General features: G+C 37.5%; 1 protein-coding gene across 3 annotated transcripts in view; it reads right to left on the bottom strand.

The window, feature by feature from the left end:
• The window catches only part of LOC138323759 (cilia- and flagella-associated protein 337-like), a 70,174-nt gene extending 53,041 nt beyond the window's left edge, over positions 1 to 17,133 (bottom strand). Inside the window, exons 1-3 of one of the 3 annotated variants that reach the window (XM_069268585.1) lie at positions 17,041 to 17,133; positions 16,593 to 16,782; positions 1,353 to 1,417 (exon numbers count right to left, since the gene is read on the bottom strand). In XM_069268585.1, coding sequence (XP_069124686.1) covers positions 1,353 to 1,417; positions 16,593 to 16,685 — 158 coding nt within the window. In that variant the 5' untranslated portion in view covers positions 16,686 to 16,782; positions 17,041 to 17,133. Of the gene's footprint in view, positions 1 to 1,352; positions 1,418 to 9,651; positions 10,308 to 16,592; positions 16,937 to 17,040 lie in introns of those variants that run through there. The other 2 variants (XM_069268584.1, XM_069268583.1) reach the window with 2 other exon arrangements.
• Positions 17,134 to 18,344: the final 1,211 nt, after the last annotated feature.

Here is an 18,344-nt window from a genome sequence, read left to right as displayed (position 1 = left end):
CTAACATACTCAATCAATACACTCTATTCCCTGTTACAAGGTAAAGGTGGCAACATGGTACCTGGTATTTATATGTTCTTGTAGAAATTTAAGGAGATTTTGGCTATTGAAAAGGCCAAAAAGTCTCTAAGTGGTGGATTTCAGGAGTTTAAGAGCCCATACGTTTCTGTAAGATCTCAATCAGGCTTTGGGTGCAAGAGATCTCTAAGTTTCTGACTTTAAAGCCTTCAGGACCTTGTGGGGCTGTTGCAGAACCTTTTAAGGAGCCAAGGGAGCTTAAAGTGATAAAATTTCTGAAGCCCAAGAAATATGATTCATTGATAGGCTAGACAAACTGGACCCAGATATAAGCATCAAAAGGGCCTCAGAGGCTAAAGTAGTAAGTGTTTGCAAGCTCTAAACTTGTGAGATATAAGCCTTTGAGGTCTTGATAGGGTTTGAAAACTGATCTGTGAGCTATCAGGATTAACATAGACATTATTAACTACCCTGGGAGTTCCTGATGGAGCTCAGAAACCAAGAATCTGTAAACTTTAGTTTGGATCAACAAAGATCTATAAGCTCTGTATTTTGAGCTTAGAACAACTAAGCTTTTGATTGGGCTCATAGATAATCAACAGTTTGTAAGCTCTTCATGGGATTGTATGTCATCAACTTTCTGAACATTTGGCTGATGTCAGTCAAATTCAGGTCTGTCAAATGTAGACAGGGCAAAGTAAAATTTGTTAGTTTGTTTTACCTGGTACATTCTATTATTGGTAGGATTATTTAAGGGTATGCCAGATTCAGGAAATACAGTGAAAGTACCAGTGTATCAGGTGAAAACAGTTCTATGTGAGGTTCAAACTTGGAACTCAGAGGTGGAAGGCTAGAGGTAACATATGCAACAACTCTGCCACCACAGCTCAAAATTAGAACCCATAGAATCTGTGGCAATGGATTATTAAGCTCTTGATATGAAGCTAGGGAGCCTTTGACCTTCGGAATGCATAAGCCAAGGACTATACAAACTCTTTTTGAAACATAATATACAAACCAAGGAGAAGTCAAAGGCACCTATATATTTCTCGGATATGAATCATTATGTATGATCATTAACATATCTGTTTTTTCTCTTATAACAAGCTCTCAGCTAGAAACCATCCAGTTGTGTAAACATGTTAGGTACTGGTTAACAAGATGCAATCATTGAGGTTAAAGACCATCTTAACTGATAGAGTTAGATATGGATACCGGAGTTGTCTCCCATTACCAACTTCATTGAGTCACCATATAAATCCCATACTCAATCCATGGAAGGTTGAAAGATTTGTCTCCCTTGAGTGATTAAATTGTCTTTTTAGTTGACTTACTTTTCGATGTTCTCCGGGTTGTTAAAACTTTTACGACGGGTCTTCCTCTCTACTGCTTCTCTGAACTGTAAAAACAAGTTGGTGAGAATATGTATAAATGTTCATGATTAAGATTCAATTTCAATTGAATCACTTACTTAAATTTGCTAGCAATGTTATATTGATATTAGTTGTTACATTTTGATCAGAATCATCTTTTAATGGCATCAAATTAAAAGTGTTGGCAACACTTTCTGGGCATAATCCAGAATCAACATGGCTAAAACACAGCTCCTTCAATCACATATGACCGCAGGAATATATTATGGAATTCAAACTTTTGGTGTAAGACCTGATTAAAAGTAATTTTCAAAGGCAATTTACACAAGGCTAAAAAAGCATGTTGCCCAAATATAAAAAAAATTGGAGTCCATGCAAAGAATTCACAATATAACCATTTAAAAGAACCCAATAAGATGTATTGTCAAATTATGGAAAATATTTGATAAAACTGGGATTTCAGAATAATTAAGTTTCTTGAAATTCCATGTTAATTTGATAACTATTTGACCCTGCCCTAAAATCCCCTGGATGCCAATCAGGTTAATTATACAATTCAAACCAAAAGATATAATTGAACATACATTTCATATTTTAAACACATAAAGCTGACATATTTATTGAAAGACTACTATCAAAATTTACTTTGATTTTGGAACTATTCCTATTACAAAATACAAAGTGGCCTTACAGTACACAGACTGACTAGAAAGTCTGTTTCAGTACGGCACCAGAGATATACCGCCAAACTCGATATATCACCAAAATCTAGGAAAACAGAAGGTGGCGATATAACGGGGTTTTACTGTATAATGCTCGGATCAATAGGGGCTCATGAAATTCATTTTAAAGGACCTTTTGATAAGACATGACATCAGATCATTCCATCTACCATATATGATTGTTGAGGTAAAGAATTTGAAGTTCTTATCAATTTGATGTCACACAGTCTTAGCCACACCATTCCACAGTCTTAGCCACACCATTCCACAGTCTTAGCCACACCATTCCACAGTCTTCGCCACACCATTCCACAGTCTTAGCCACACCATTCCACAGTCTTATCCACACCATTCCACAGTCTTAGCCACACCATTCCACAGTCTTAGCCACACCATTCCACAGTCTTATCCACACCATTCCAGTTTTAGCCACACCATTCCACAGTCTTAGCCACACCATTCCACAGTCTTAGCCACACCATTCCAGTCTTAGCCACACCATTCCACAGTCTTAGCCACACCATTCCACAGTCTTATCCACACCATTCCAGTTTTAGCCACACCATTCCACAGTCTTAGCCACACCATTCCACAGTCTTAGCCACCCCATTCCACAGTCTTAGCCACCCCATTCCACAGTCTTAGCCACACCATTCCACAGTCTTAGCCACACCATTCCACAGGAAACGGGTACTACATTTATTCACCATTTTGCCTTTGGTATAGGATTTTAACACTATAAGCTTTCTGCCGAATTTTATTGATTTGTTTGATCAATTTGATTTATTTGAAGAAGTCGTAAATATAATATTGTTTATAACTGCACATAAAGAAGCCAAAATGATTGGCACTTAATCGATATTTTTTCTATTTGTTCATACCTTTAACCACTTAAGTTACTCAAAATTACCCAAAGTTGGCCTAAGATATAATTAATATAACATTTTATCTCCTTATCTAAAGCTTGCATACAAACGCTGCCTAAATCAATGCCTGTATTTTGCACTTTGTCTAATATTTTGAATGAAACATATCAACTACCGGTATAACTACAGATAATGCAGGATAGTGAATGTTCAGCAATTCTTCAGACGAGAAATACCAAGTAAAAAATGTCAAATTAATTAATAAATTTATCTACCCAGAACTAGTTGTCAAGGTGATCGTATTACCAGACATTACAATGGAGACATAAAATGGCCCTGCATGACCAGTGAGTAATGTTTCTCATATCTCCCAGATACCAGTTATGACAAATCACCTTACTGACAGACAAGGGACAATATAATCATTGCATAATAGACATTTAAAACACCCTAAAACATCAATCGTCCTTGTGATGTTGTTTACACTGCCATAAAGATGGCGGGAGGTGTATTGACACGTTTCCTAAATGTTGCCCACCCCCTACGGGATCGTAGCCTGAAGGGTCAATATATCATACCTACTCTCAGTACAATATTCGAACAGACATGTAAAATACAACTTCAAGTACCAAAGATTATGTAAATAAAACACTCGTTGTATACAAACCCATTCAACTTGAAAGACATTCAACTGACATTTTACCATGTTATCTAAAACAAATTACCCAAGATTTTTCTCACATAGAATATACAGAGTGAAATGAATTATTCTAAAGAATGTTTTGATGAATAATTCATGGTATGCTACTTTTTGGTTTCATGACAAACTTGCTACATCACATTGTCCATGCATACACCAAATCTATATATATGGAATAAAGAAATCACAATATTGATGGTGTGGTGTGTTTATGTAGCATTGTTGATTTTGATCAACACTTAGATGTTACAAAGAATGGATGGTCAGATACAAACTATTCCATTTCGAAACATTATTTTCTTTTACTTTGTAAGAATATGACATTAAACATGACATCACAATCAGCAGTCTGTGATGCTATTTTTTTTCCTGCCAGTCATTTTGACTAGTATACTCCAAACTTTTACTAGTCCGACTATTTAATCACTAGTCCAAATTAAATATACAGCCATTTTGCTTTACAATCAGTTTACAATTTTTTACCCAAATTGCAGTCCGGATCCTTTCGTGAACACAAGCTCTCAAAAAAATAATGATCCGGACTGAAATAGTCGCATAAAGAATGCACCGCTCTTGTAAATGTAACATTTAACGATATTAATTGAATGAGGAGCCACTAGTCCAATCGAACTAGTTCATTACAATTAGTACAAGTCTGGCAGTGAAATTACTAGTCATGGGCATCGGACTAGTGCTTAAAGTCACAGACTGAATCAATACCTACCTGCAAGGGCAAAAAACTCCTTGATATGCTATGATGGAATATAACTGATAAGTGAACATGTGCGCAAAGCTTCAGAGGTGTTTCAGTATTTTAAGTACCACTGGTAGTCTTCCTAGTATTCTAAAAGATGAAGCCTGAAATAGCTGTTTTATGTAGGCCAAAGGTAAAGATATAGGTCACAGTAACTTACTTTTATTGTAATACAGTATAGCGAAAATAGGTCAATATGAAATCCAATGTCTCACCAATAGGTACAAGAATGCATCACCAAAATATGAAGCTCCATCAAAAGTAGGAGAGGCCCAAAATTATTTTTTCCACTGATGTAAGTCAAAGGTCAATATGTTGGCCGAAGATCAAAATGTAGGTCACTACTTACTACTTTTGTTATATGACACACTGTCTTGCCTAGGGTGGTCCTGCAGGTAGGGCGTTAGAATTGTACCTGCTGCCCCTATTGCATGATCGTAAAAGGCGACTAAATTTAGGATCTTTTCTATTCTCTTCTTCCTAACTGACTTTATCATTCCTAATGCCTCCCTTGGCACCGCCTCACTTTTGGCATTGAGTTGAGCATTCGCCCCTGTGAGAAAGGTTTTGGGTACTGTCCCCTGGGCGAGACACACCAAAGTCTGTAAAAGTGGTAGTTTCTGCTCCTGCTTAGCCCTCAGAATACAAGGAGTGGGACGACTGGTTCGCCCGTTGTCAGTATAATGTGACCGGATTGGGTGTGTTGCTTGGTGTCTTCAGCGGCATGCTTCAGTGATATAGCACTATAAAAAGGGCAACAATTCCACTATACAAGAAGACACAACATGAATATACTGCAGTCTCCCTAAACAAGCACCTCGTACAACATACATGCATACCACAGCATACATGGGAGGCCGTCCTTACATGACCAATAGGACGTTAATTAATCCACAAGAGGCCCAGAGGGCCTGTATCGCTCACCTGGTTTGTAATGCCAAATAATTTTCTGAATACAGGTTCATTGTTTCTTTTCTAAAGGAATTTTAATATTAACCTCTAAATCCCCTATTGGGCCCCACCCCTCCTGCCCCCTGGGGGTCAGAGCCAAAATTTATACAAGTTCTGTTCCCCTTCCACAAAGGATGTTTGTGGCCAAATTTGGTTACAATCCATGCAGAACTCTATGAGAAGTAGCGATTTAAAGGATTTACCTCTATTTCCCCTATTGGGCCCCACCTCTCCTACCCCCAGGGGATCAGAGCCAAAATTATACAAGTTCTGTTCCTCTTTCCCCAAGGATGTTTGTGGCCAAATTTGGTTACAATCCATGCAGAACTCTAGGACAAGTAGCGATTGATAGAATTTACCTCTATTTCCCCTATTGGGCCCCGCCCCTCCTGCCCCCTGAGTGTCAGAGCCAAAATTTATACAAGTTCTGTTCTCCTACCCCCAAGGATGTTTGTGGCCAAATTTAGTTACAATCCATACAAAACTCTAGGACAATTAAGTAGCAATTTATAGAATTAACCTATAATTCCCCTATTGGGCCTCGCCCCTCCTGCCCTGGAGACCAGAGCCAAAATTTATACAAACTCAGTTCTTATTCTCCCAAGGATATTTCTGGCCAAATTTGGTTACATTCCATGCAGAACTCTATGACTAGTAGCGAATTAAAGGATTTACCTCTATTTCCCCTATTGGGCCCCACCCCTCCAGCCCCCGGGGGGCCAGAGCCAAAATTTATACAAGTTCTGTTCCCCTTCCCCACAGGATGTTTCTGGCCAAATTTGGTTACAATCCATGCAGAACTCTACGACTAGTAGCAATTTATAGGATTTTCCTCTATTTCCCCTATTGGGCCCCGCCCCTCCTGCCCCCGGGGGGGTCAGAGCCAAAATTTATTACAAGTTCTGTTCCCCTTCCCCAAAGGATGTTTCTGGCCAAATTTGGTTACAATCCATGTAGAACTCTATGACAAGTAGCGATTTAAAGGATTTACCTCTATTTCCCCTATTGGGCCCCGCCCCTCCTGCCCCCGGGGGGTCAGAGCCAAAATTTATACAAGTTCTGTTCCTCTTCCCCCAAGGATGTTTGTGGCCAAATTTTGTTACATTCCATTCAGAACTCTATGACAAGTAGCGATTTAAAGGATTTACCTATATTTCCCCTATTGGGCCCCGCCCCTCCTGCCCCCGGGGGGGTCAGAGCAAATATTTATACAAGTTCTGTTCCCCTTCCCCCAAGGATGTTTGTGGCCAAATTGGTTACAATCCATGTAGAACTCTATGACAAGTAGCGATTTAAAGGATTTACCTCTATTTCCCCTATTGGGCCCCGCCCCTCCTGCCCCCGGGGGGTCAGAGCCAAAATTTATACAAGTTCTGTTCCCCTTCCCCCAAGGATGTTTGTGGCCAAATTTGGTTACAATCCATGTAGAACTCTATGACAAGTAGCGATTTAAAGGATTTACCTCTATTTCCCCTATTGGGCCCCGCCCCTCCTGCCCCCAGGGGGTCAGAGCCAAAATTTATACAAGTTCTGTTCCCCTTCCCCCAAGGATGTTTGTGGCCAAATTTTGTTGCATTCCATTCAGAACTCTATGACAAGTAGCGATTTAAAGGATTTACCTATATTTCCCCTATTGGGCCCCGCCCCTCCTGCCCCCGGGGTGTCAGAGCCAAAATTTATACAAGTTCTGTTCCCCTTCCCCCAAGGATGTTTGTGGCCAAATTTGGTTACAATCCATGTAGAACTCTATGACAAGTAGCGATTTAAAGGATTTACCTATAATTCCCCTATTGGGCCCCGCCCCTCCTGCCCCCGGGGTGTCAGAGCCAAAATTTATACAAGTTCTGTTCCCCCTCCCCCAAGGATGTTTGTGGCCAAATTTGGTTACAATCCATGTAGAACTCTATGACTAGTAGCGATTTAAAGGAAATGTTGACGGACAGACGGACGGACGGACGACGGACGGACGACGGACGACGGACGCCGCGCCATGACATAAGCTCACCGGCCCTTCGGGCCAGGTGAGCTAAAAAAACAGTCTTGCCTAGGGAACCATAATACCCATATATTCATTTCCATAATGTACCAGATAGTACAACAAGAGGCCCAAGGGCCTTAACGGTCATCTGACTACCTTGGCAATAGCTGTATAAAAAATTAATTAGATATGGTGTGATGGTTAATAAATAAAAACACTTGGTCATGACCATGTAAGGATCATTTAATGCAAGTTTCAGTCAAACTGCATGGGTAGAACTTAAGAAGTTCAAAATGTGTTTTCAAAATGGCGGCTTTGGTGGCCAGATGACCTAAAAATGTCCTGTTAAGGAGATAAAAGATTGATAAATACAAACATAATGTAGTCCTCACCCCTACCTCAATTACGCCCTCCCCCCTCTCAATCTTCTCCAGGATACTAATCACCTGAAAGACTATATTAAAGATAGCGGGCAATTATGCAAGCAAGTACTTGTTACTGAACCTTCACTCAGTGATGTATACTGTAGGATATTGATAAAAACAGGTCCCAAGACATTTAGTATGAATAATTGGTAAGTTGTCAGTAACAAGGAACATGATAGGTTAATTACGTTAACAGTAAGACATTAACTATTACGACAGCTTGTAAGCTGTCAGCAGGAACATTTAACATTAGTTACAGATCAGTAAGTATCCGGGTGGTGAAGTGGTACCACCAGTTACAATTATTGATCCGCAGCATCCGTATCACAGAGGGCAAAATCTTAACTCTTCTATGTAATAATGCAGCATCCGTATCACAGAGGGCAAAACCTTAACTCTTCTATGTAATAATGCAGCATCCGTATCACAGAGGGCAAAACTTTAACTGTTCTATGTAATAATGCAGCAGCCAAATCACAGAGTGCAAAATCTTAACTGTTCTATGTAATAATGCAGCAGCCGTATCACAGAGGGCAAAACCTTAACTCTTCTATGTAATAATGCAGCATCCGTATCACAGAGGGCAAAACCTTAACTCTTCTATGTAATAATGCAGCAGCCGTATCACAGAGGGCAAAACCTTAACTGTTCTATGTAATAATGCAGCAGCCGTATCACAGAGGGCAAAACCTTAACTCTTCTATGTAATAATGCAGCATCCGTATCACAGAGGGCAAAACCTTAATTCTTCTATGTAATAATGCAGCAGCCGTATCACAAAGGGCAAAACCTTAACTGTTCTATGTAATAATGCAGCAGCCGTATCACAAAGGGCAAAACTTTAACTCTATGTAACCATGCCACATTGGCTGTTATGTTTTATCAACTTAAGTCTAACCAGAGGAAAATTAAAAATATCTTAAAACATCCATTCCTCTTTACAAATCTGTAAACTATTTTTGTATGGTACAAATGGGAAATACTGAAAAAAAATATAATTATAAAACATTTCAATGCAGGACTGAAATCTTCAATCTTTCATCCTGGATCTAAAAAGCTTACATAAAGGTCAAGGTCATTTTTATGAGGAAATATGAAAAGCACTTCATCCATTATTCAAGTTGAAAAAATATCTCAAGTCTATTGCCATGCTCTTATATCTTCATCATGATCAATGCCTAAACCATATAGGTGATGAAATGTCATGACCAGTTGATGGTTTTTATGTTTTCAAGATAGCAGTTTTAGTTCATTTGTCAGTGATGTTTCACAGCTAGCTGTTAAGTCACCGACATTAATTTAAGTGGTTGGGTGGTCTTTATAAAGACTGCTACTAAAGGCTCAACTCTCCAGCAGGATATGAAAAGAATATTGGACCATCTTCAGAGTAAATATACCCAGGATTCACAGCAAGTTCTATGCTGAACCATTTTTAGAACATGAAAATAGGTAACCACCAGATAATGATGTACATGTCTTATTAAGCAACACATATATATATATATATATATATTTATAATAATCCTGAAATGTATTCCACATAAAAAATTGCTTGTTTAAGAACATTGCACATTAAAATCTTAACTCTCTAGGCATCTGTCTTTATCACATTTTTTGTGCTTACTGGAAAATGTCAAAACAATCTGATAGCAAATCATATAGTAATCTTCAAATAAAGTATTGAATATGAATCGTTCAATTTTCTAATATTTCAACCTGACAATCATGTTCTGATAGTGGATTGGAAATCAGAATTTAAAACAACACAAAAAAGGTCTTTCACCAAAATTTTTACAAGTCTATCTCAATAAGTTTGCTAAGTGTATTACAGGGTATATGAATGTCCAGGTTGTATGTGACCTACCCTGTCGTGTGCCCGAGCTATACCCAGGTGTGTATGAGCTTTCTTGGCCCTCCATCCTACGAGGATACGTCCCTCCTCACTCCCGGGGAGATCTGTCCCGACGGTGTGGGGACGCCCTATCCCAGACATGATACACCAAGGTTTATAACACTTGTCTCTGTCCAGTGGTACAGGTGTGTACTTACTTATATATACCTCATCTCAACAGGTCACAAACACTGGGGGGTCGTCTCAACAGACTCTTGGCCGTGTCGTTATAACACCTTAGGCCAAGACGTCCTTAATTAACACACAGATTAGTCCGTTATCTGCCGCGATAATCCCTGATGATGAGTTGACAGAAAACATTGTCATCACATCGGTAATGATCCTAATCAAATCAAGCATTCAACCTTTACATAGATCCACCTATCACGTCTTTATCGGTTTTTTAAACTGCCTCCGCTTCTGCTGCTGCAGTAATAACCATAATTAATATTTTATAATATTCTGCTCTGTTGCCAAGATCCAAAATTACAACATTAATAATCACATGCTATAGTCTCTCACCAATCACTGATCATCTACCTCCGTAAGACCTACCTACTGTGTTATAGTTATTAAACATTCCTATGATCAGATGAATTGTTAGAGTTTTAAGCTCTCTCACCTGTAAATACAGTTGACGATTTATTTAATATCCTCTACATGTTTGTTGGTTATATATTAAGTATTGTACTCCTGTGAGCAGGTATGTTGCTCAGATGTTTAAATGTCCACGACCAGATAAGGATGACATATTAGTAGTACCTGTTACAGTACTTTTATTTATAAGCGGATGGGAATATGAATTCGGTGGGAGTCCCACAGAGGACAAAGCAAGTCAACATGTTCATATATTTAAGAACCATTGGTTGTTCAGAGTTTCTAAGATGAGTTTTGTGATGGTTGGTTTTTCAGAAGCTTAAGGTGAACACCAGTACATATTACAGGTAAACTATTGTGATGATATCTAGGTTGATCAGAAGCCTTAAAATGAACACCTTTAGCAGGTAGAAGTGTGCAGTTAGATACCAGGTTAGCAGACTATAATTTATGAAACTTTATTAAACTTATAAACAGTCTCACACTCACTGACCTGATATATACCTGATTTTGATCTAAATTATTCAAAATGCAGCTTTTGATCTTGTCTTGGGCATTTGAGTATATGTATAGTTTTGATGTTGAAGAAAAGGTGGAGTATTCAGAGACAAACCACCAACCTAGACCCAGTAGATGGCATCTTCACAATGTAAAAAGGAGGAAAGAAATTGATTGATGGTGAAAGACACCTTATCAACTTGGTGATCAAGTGGATAAGATGTTTTGAAATATTACACAAGCCCTCCACCTCTGGTTTGAGAGTTTGAATCCCATGTAGGGCAAATGCCAGAGTCTGACTGCTGGTCCATTGTTTTTCTCCAGGTACTTTGGCTTTCCTCCATCTTAAATGACCCTGGCTGTTAATAGGATGTTTTATCAAGAAAACCAAACCAAACTACTCCAATATACCATGACTTCCATTTATGTATAAAAGGGGGAAGAGGTCTAGTTCAATGTAAAAATTCCCTTAAAACTGGCCAATCAGCTAGAGGATTTTACTAGAAAGTTACATCAGAAATAGCACACGCACAATTCATTAAAATGTATCTTATACAATGGCTTTATTCACGAAAATACAACATCTTGTAGCATTCCAAAATTTATAGACTGCATGTACAAATAATGGATATTAGAAGTATATCTCACTACCTAATTTTGTAGTTGAAGCCCCCACTTAATACTTTCAAAGTTGCCTAAATATCCACCGTCAAATGGTACCCTAAAAATTTTTGTCACAGTTACAAAAAAGAAGATGTGCTTCATTTAGCTGTAGTCAGCTAGCTATTGATGGCTAAGATAAGGTTACAGCCAACAGGGAACAGCATAGGGTTTGACTTATCAGCCATTCTTTTTGTGAAATATAAATCAGGAAATTCCCCTCTCTGCTGCCCTTTTTACACTTACAAAAGACAGTGTCCTAGCTGGTATTGGTTTTGAGGCCACCTTGTTCTTCAATGGTCATAAAAATATCTGACTACATAAACATTGTTTAAATACCAGGCACCTTGTAAACACGATGAAAGGGACATGGTCTTCTATCTCACATTTACAATATTTATAAATACTTAATTCTGCTTATCGCTCATCGAGTCATCCTTTTTATATAGGAAGTAATATGACCTGCACCTCATTTTGGTCCAATTTAAATACTTAAAATCATTTACCGGGAAATTAGATCCACATGGGTTCACTTCAAATATTGGACTGGTACATTTACTTAAGTTCAATTAAAACCTGAGCTGTCCTTAGATCTATAACAGTGCTAAGTAACAGGTGATAGCTTTAAAAGATCTGTCTTGTAATGAGGCCTTTTCCAAAGAAATTGAACCTTGATCCTTTTGACAAAAATAACCAACATGACAAGTCAACAAATTAAGTCCCTTGGCCATAATATGTGCCAAGCAGTTGAATTTCCTCCTTCAGCCTAGATGGAAAGAAATACAAGTTCCTAATTAGTATAGCCATATATACAGAGCCAGCACAAGGTTTTTCCTGAATGGAAAGGGTCAAAAACAAGGACACCGTGACCTGGTTTGTTACATTTTCATTACAGTTCCACCATGTAACCTTACCGAGTGCAGTTAGCATTTCATTTCAAAATAGTTTATTAAATCATTCGATTTAATAGGGATTGGGCAGCAGGCAGTTAGCATTCATTAGTCCATGAGCTGTCATTCCCTTATTATGACATCATTATCATTGTGATGTCACAATTGTCGACGCCAGCGATCACCGTTCAAATGGCTGTTCTGTCTAAGATGATAATGAAATATTTCTTCATTATAGATGCAAAACCTCTTGGGATTTCATCATAAAATTGTTTTCAAGTGTAAATATATAAGCATAACGCGCTTCGTGCAATTTTCCTCGATCCAATTGGCAATCATATTGGCTATGAATGCCAATTGAAAGACGTTCAATTAATTTGCATACCTAGGTTAGATGGACCTAGAACCAAGTATCTTATGAGACAGGGTCAGACAATTTTTTTTCAATAATATAAAGGTCAAAATGTAAATAGGTTACAGTGACCTGATTTTAGGTACCTCTAGTAAGTCTTCAGACTTGCCTTCGATACTGTTTTGTTTTTCTCAGCATGTTACTAAAATCCAACACCTCAACCCATAACCTTTTGATTGCTGAGAAACAATGTTTGACCCCACGTGACCTTGAGAAAAAATTGCACTATCCCATATTTGAGCATATGATTTAACCAATTACCGCAACATCACCCTAACAATCAGCATCTTCTTTTACTGTAATTGTGAATCTGGTTTAAACCTGTAACAATAGGATTCCCATGACCTTGTGAGTAAGTCAAGGTCATTCATTTGAACAATGTTTGTGGTTCTGCATTATAGGCATCTGATGGATACATGTTGTTATGAGCAACAGAACTAAACACAAGTTGTCCTGATAACATCAGATCTGTACCTTGTTACCATCTCTTTTTACATTAGTCATATCAGAAGTCTTTTAACTTATTCTGTTTAGTACCGTGTTGTTAAATCCGGTCACACCATTAAGGGGTACAAGACAGATTATCAATCTGTTGACAGTTTACCTGAACTAATTATGATACATGACAGGTAAATATTTGGTAATTATCTCGCTATCCAATATCTAATCATCTCACATGGATTCACAACTCAACATTTAAACCTGAACTCAATAAACTGATACAATCTGAGGCAGTATTATCAGACAAATCAACAGATGTCTTCCACTGTCTGTAAACACGATATATACATGTAATATATCTGTGTACTGACATGCTATTTGTTGTATCAAAATAAATAATTCCAGAAATAAGAAACTGTGATAAACAAACCGGTCTGTTCATGATACAGACATTCACTTCCTTTTAGAGGAATTAAACATTATTTAATGTACCGGTACTTGTATCTCTTTACTTACAGTTATGTCAGCTGAATCAATCAGTGATTTTCATATTTGATAAATTCAGAGGTCACTGAACCTTTTGAAACAGAAAAATATTATATATTTTCTTTCTTAAAACATGAAACAGGGCAAGATAAGTGTGCCACCAAATGGAATCGAACCCAGAACCCCAGACTTACTGGTCCACCACTCTACCGATTGAGCTGTATATAAAGGGAAATTCACTATATATTCCCAAGGATACTGATCACGACTACATATAGTATAGGAAATTCCCTGTAGAAAGTTACAAGATACAATTCTCCCATGAACAATGGAAACTACTGACACTATTAACCAAACTATGCAAATGTAACAGGAGAGGAGAAAATGTAGCAGTCATACTGGGATTTGTACTCGCGACCTCCGAACACTAGCCGTCAATGTTCTACCGACTGAGCTTCCAAGTCACCAATGATCAACCCAGTCGAATCCAGATTCACTTACACTATTACAAAGTTTCACAACCAATTAAATACAAGTTTGTAATTGATTGCATTAAATATAACGAACTGATCATGAGTAAGTTCTTGGATGGCCCATTATCATACAGAGTGTGTTGGTCAATATTGAATCAATTTGAATGTGAACATTAAAAAGTGTGACATATATAACCAAATGTCAACAAAGTGATGTTCGCCATGAACAAATAACTAATTAATATCAATCTACAGACCTTTTAGCATAACAATTGACCCATTGATATGTCAATATTCAGCCAACTTCTGCCATTAAAATAGAATTGTAAATGTATAATGTATTATTGCTGTGTTTGACAATGAAGTACACGGATTACTTTTTGTTTCAAATGTGTTCCTTAAATAATAAATTGGTATATATAACCCCAGTATGACCTAGACCATTATCAATCAATTTAATTTCGAATCCTCCTTAGCTCCAAGCATCGACATTGCAACAAACAATATAGCTACAAGTCCCTTCATCATAGCAACGTTCACCAATGCCACAAACAATATACAGTGTAGCTACGTTAAGATGTCTAGACATATAACATCAAACTCTACACCTCTAGCGGGTCACAAGTTTGAATCCCATGTGGGGCAGTTGCTAGGTACTGACCGTTGGTAGGTGGTTTAACTCTGGGTACTCTGGCTTTCCTCCACCATCTAAATCTGGTACATCCTTAAATCATACAGCTGTTAATTGGACAAATAAAACTAAACCTTTCATCACATCATTGTTTTCAACAATTTACTTGACACAATATCATCAACTATAACTACCAGTCATTTCACTGAATATCACAAAGCAAGTTTGTTTTAATCATTCAGCACCAAATATACCCGGACCATCACAACCATAGATTACCTTGACTCTTTCACACCTTAGACTTATACATTTATTTGCCTTATATTATCATAAAGCACTCCTAACAAACATCAACTCCCTTTACCATAGCAACAGTGACCTCCTTTCCCAAGAGCAATATTATATTCCATATGTTCAAAACATCCATCAACTCTCTTTACAATAACAACTACTATTTTCTACAATCCAACTTGGATAATTTGCCATGTACAACTATATATATACCGTACTCAATTTCTCATATCAGGGATATTTAATTCCTTTTAGTACTGCTTCAACGTATTAACCTGTCTGTTATCTCATTCTAATCACATCATTTTGCCAATCATTTGGCCACATGTTACTACACACAGTTGTCATCACCTTAGGCTTTGAAGAACATGCATGTACAGCCAAACTTGCTATAAATGACACCTCAATATCAAGGACACTTGTCTATCAGGGACTCTTGTATATAAAGGGTATTTGCATATAAAGGATATTTGTCTATAAAGGACATTTGCCTATTAAGGACAATTGCCTATTAAGGACAATTGCCTATTAAGGACACTTGTCTATCGAAGACATTTGCCTATAAAGGACACTTGTCTACAAGGGACATTTGTCTATAAATGACATCTGCCTATAAAGGACACTTGTCTATAAAGGACATGCCTATAAAGGACATTTGTCTATAAATGACATCTGCCTATAAAGGACACTTGTCTATAAAGGACATTTGCCTATAAAGGACATCTGCCTATAAAGGACACTTGTCTATAAAGGACATTTGCCTATAAAGGACACTTGTCTATAAAGGACACTTGTCTATAAAGGACACTTGTCTATAAAGGACATTTGCCTATAAAGGTCACTTGTCTATAAAGGACAACTTGTCTATAAAGGACACTTGTCTATAAAGGACACTTGTCTATAAAGGACACTTGTCTATAAAGTACACTTGTCTATAAAGGACATTTGCCTATAAAGGACATTTGTCGATAATGGACATTTGCCTATAAAGGACACTTGTCTCTAAAGGACACCACATAAATGACCTCTGTTTAAAGGACATCTGTCTATAAAGGACAGGTTCATCAAACTCATTTGTTGCTATTTACCACATAAATGACCTCTATTTAAAGGTCACCTGACCATAAAGGACACTTGTCTATAAAGGACATCTGACCATAAAGGACACTTGTCTATAAAGGACACTCTGCCTATAAAGGACAATTGTCTATAAAGGACATTTGCCTATAAAGGACACAACATAAATGACCTCTGTTTAAAGGACATCTGTCTATAAAGGACAGGTTCATCAAACTCATTTGTTGTTATTTACCACATAAATGACCTTGATTTAAAGGAAACCTGTCTATAAAGGACATTTCTGGTTCACCCCTTCATTGGTGTCCTTTGTATGTATGTTTGCCTGTATTACATGGAAACACCAGACTATTGTATATTCCTTGCCACTGTCTCATCTTCCTTTTGAAATATTGCATTGAGATACATTACATGAACATATAAACATTTGAAGAGTCTTGCCACTCTAAAAAACTTACCCTATGAGAGGTGGCTATGGCTGGTAACAATTTCTTGACCACTGTTTTCCATGATGGATGTCCAGAAAGTTTTCTGTCCCTAAGTGTAGACATTGACCTTCTTTAATATGGACGGCGTTTTACTTGTACTGGAGATTATACCCCAGTCTCTGCCCTCTCTGTCACAAACTGTAGTTACACAGACATTCAGCTACAAAAGTGAGAAAACTTGTTCATCAGGGTATCCCATCAATTGAGACATCAATATGTTGTGTAGCAGTTTTCACTCTATACTGAAACGCCCTCGCTCACCTTATACACAAATCTAATAAGTTCAGTCACTTGCTCCAATGCAAATGTGAACATACTTTAATAAATAACTGCCATGAAATGTATTTTAAAACGTATTGCCAGAGAATGTCTACTAAAAGATTATTTTCAAAGGTGGACAAATTTACAAATTACCTACAAATGGTTAAATCTGATCCTTCGTGACAGTTGGGAAACGTTGAGTTTTTTAAACTGAGATCAATCCATGTACAGCTGAGTGTTCAAAACACCAGTAACAATTACTAAGACAAATTGTAGCTAGCCAATCACAGGTAGAGATCACAGGTAAATGTCAATTTAATGTCTAGATCTATTTTTGAAGATCTAAAATAGATTTCTCAATAGTATTTTTACAATAAAAGCAGCAAAGTGGGAAACTTTGGACAAAGTAATTGCAATATGTGTATATACATTGAATTTAATCAATCCCTGGACATTTGTTTCTACTCAATATAAAACAATTATGTGGCTCTGCCTATGGTGTATCTTTATAAGGCTATCATGTCAGGGCACTTACATTTAGAAAATTAAAGGGACAATTCGCTCAGGCTAATTCTTTTACATTACCAAGAAGCAAAATATAGCACATAATGTATTGTTCTACATTTCTTATGAAACATATAACATAAAATATTGACAAATTCCACGTCATTGTTTAGTATTTCAATTAATTTTCGTTGAAATATCAAATCGTTGATCAATACGATTAAGTAGGTACAATATGGCCGCTGTACCCATGCATGAGCCAAAGTCACGCACGTTAAGCAAATAAACTACATAACCACCGAGAAGGTGATGAAATGGTTTTTAGGCAAGACAATTCACCTAATAAGGTAAACACACTACTGTCAGAGCGATTTGAACAGTTCTAGACAAAAGTTGCATTACTCTACGAGCAAGGGACAGGGTTCGGCATACAAGAAGTTCGACCACAATGTGTAATGGCGGACAGCGAGCGAGTTTGAACATCTACACACATGTCACAACCATGGGCTTTTCAGGCATATCACAGTAAAACCGAATAATCTAATTTCCATTAGAACTGGGTTTTTTTCCGAAATATGTACAAATTTTAATGTTCTCTTAGACTGAATTGTCCCTTTAAAAGAAGACCATTGATTTTACCATAAATATCCGATCAAACCTGACCTGGAATGCTCTAATTAAACTTGATGGAAAACTCTCGTCAAACATTGGGACCGACATTGCAATTAATCTATGTATGATTCAAAGGATTGTAAAAAAGTCTATCTGAATTTTTGATTTTCTGTTAATGTGTGCATTGTTGTTAGTTCATCTGCTAATGGGTATTCAACTGAAATGGTTCGCTTGTTTGATGGGTCTATGCCCGTGATCTGTTGATGATTTTTAATAAGTCCTTTCTATTTGTACCAGATTGCCGATGCAATGCGGCCAAATATCAAAGTATAACAGCTGTTTATG

Source organism: Argopecten irradians, chromosome 5 (assembly GCF_041381155.1).
Source record: "Argopecten irradians isolate NY chromosome 5, Ai_NY, whole genome shotgun sequence".
NCBI lineage: Eukaryota > Metazoa > Mollusca > Bivalvia > Pectinida > Pectinidae > Argopecten > Argopecten irradians.
This window is presented reverse-complemented; position numbering and strand designations above follow the sequence as displayed.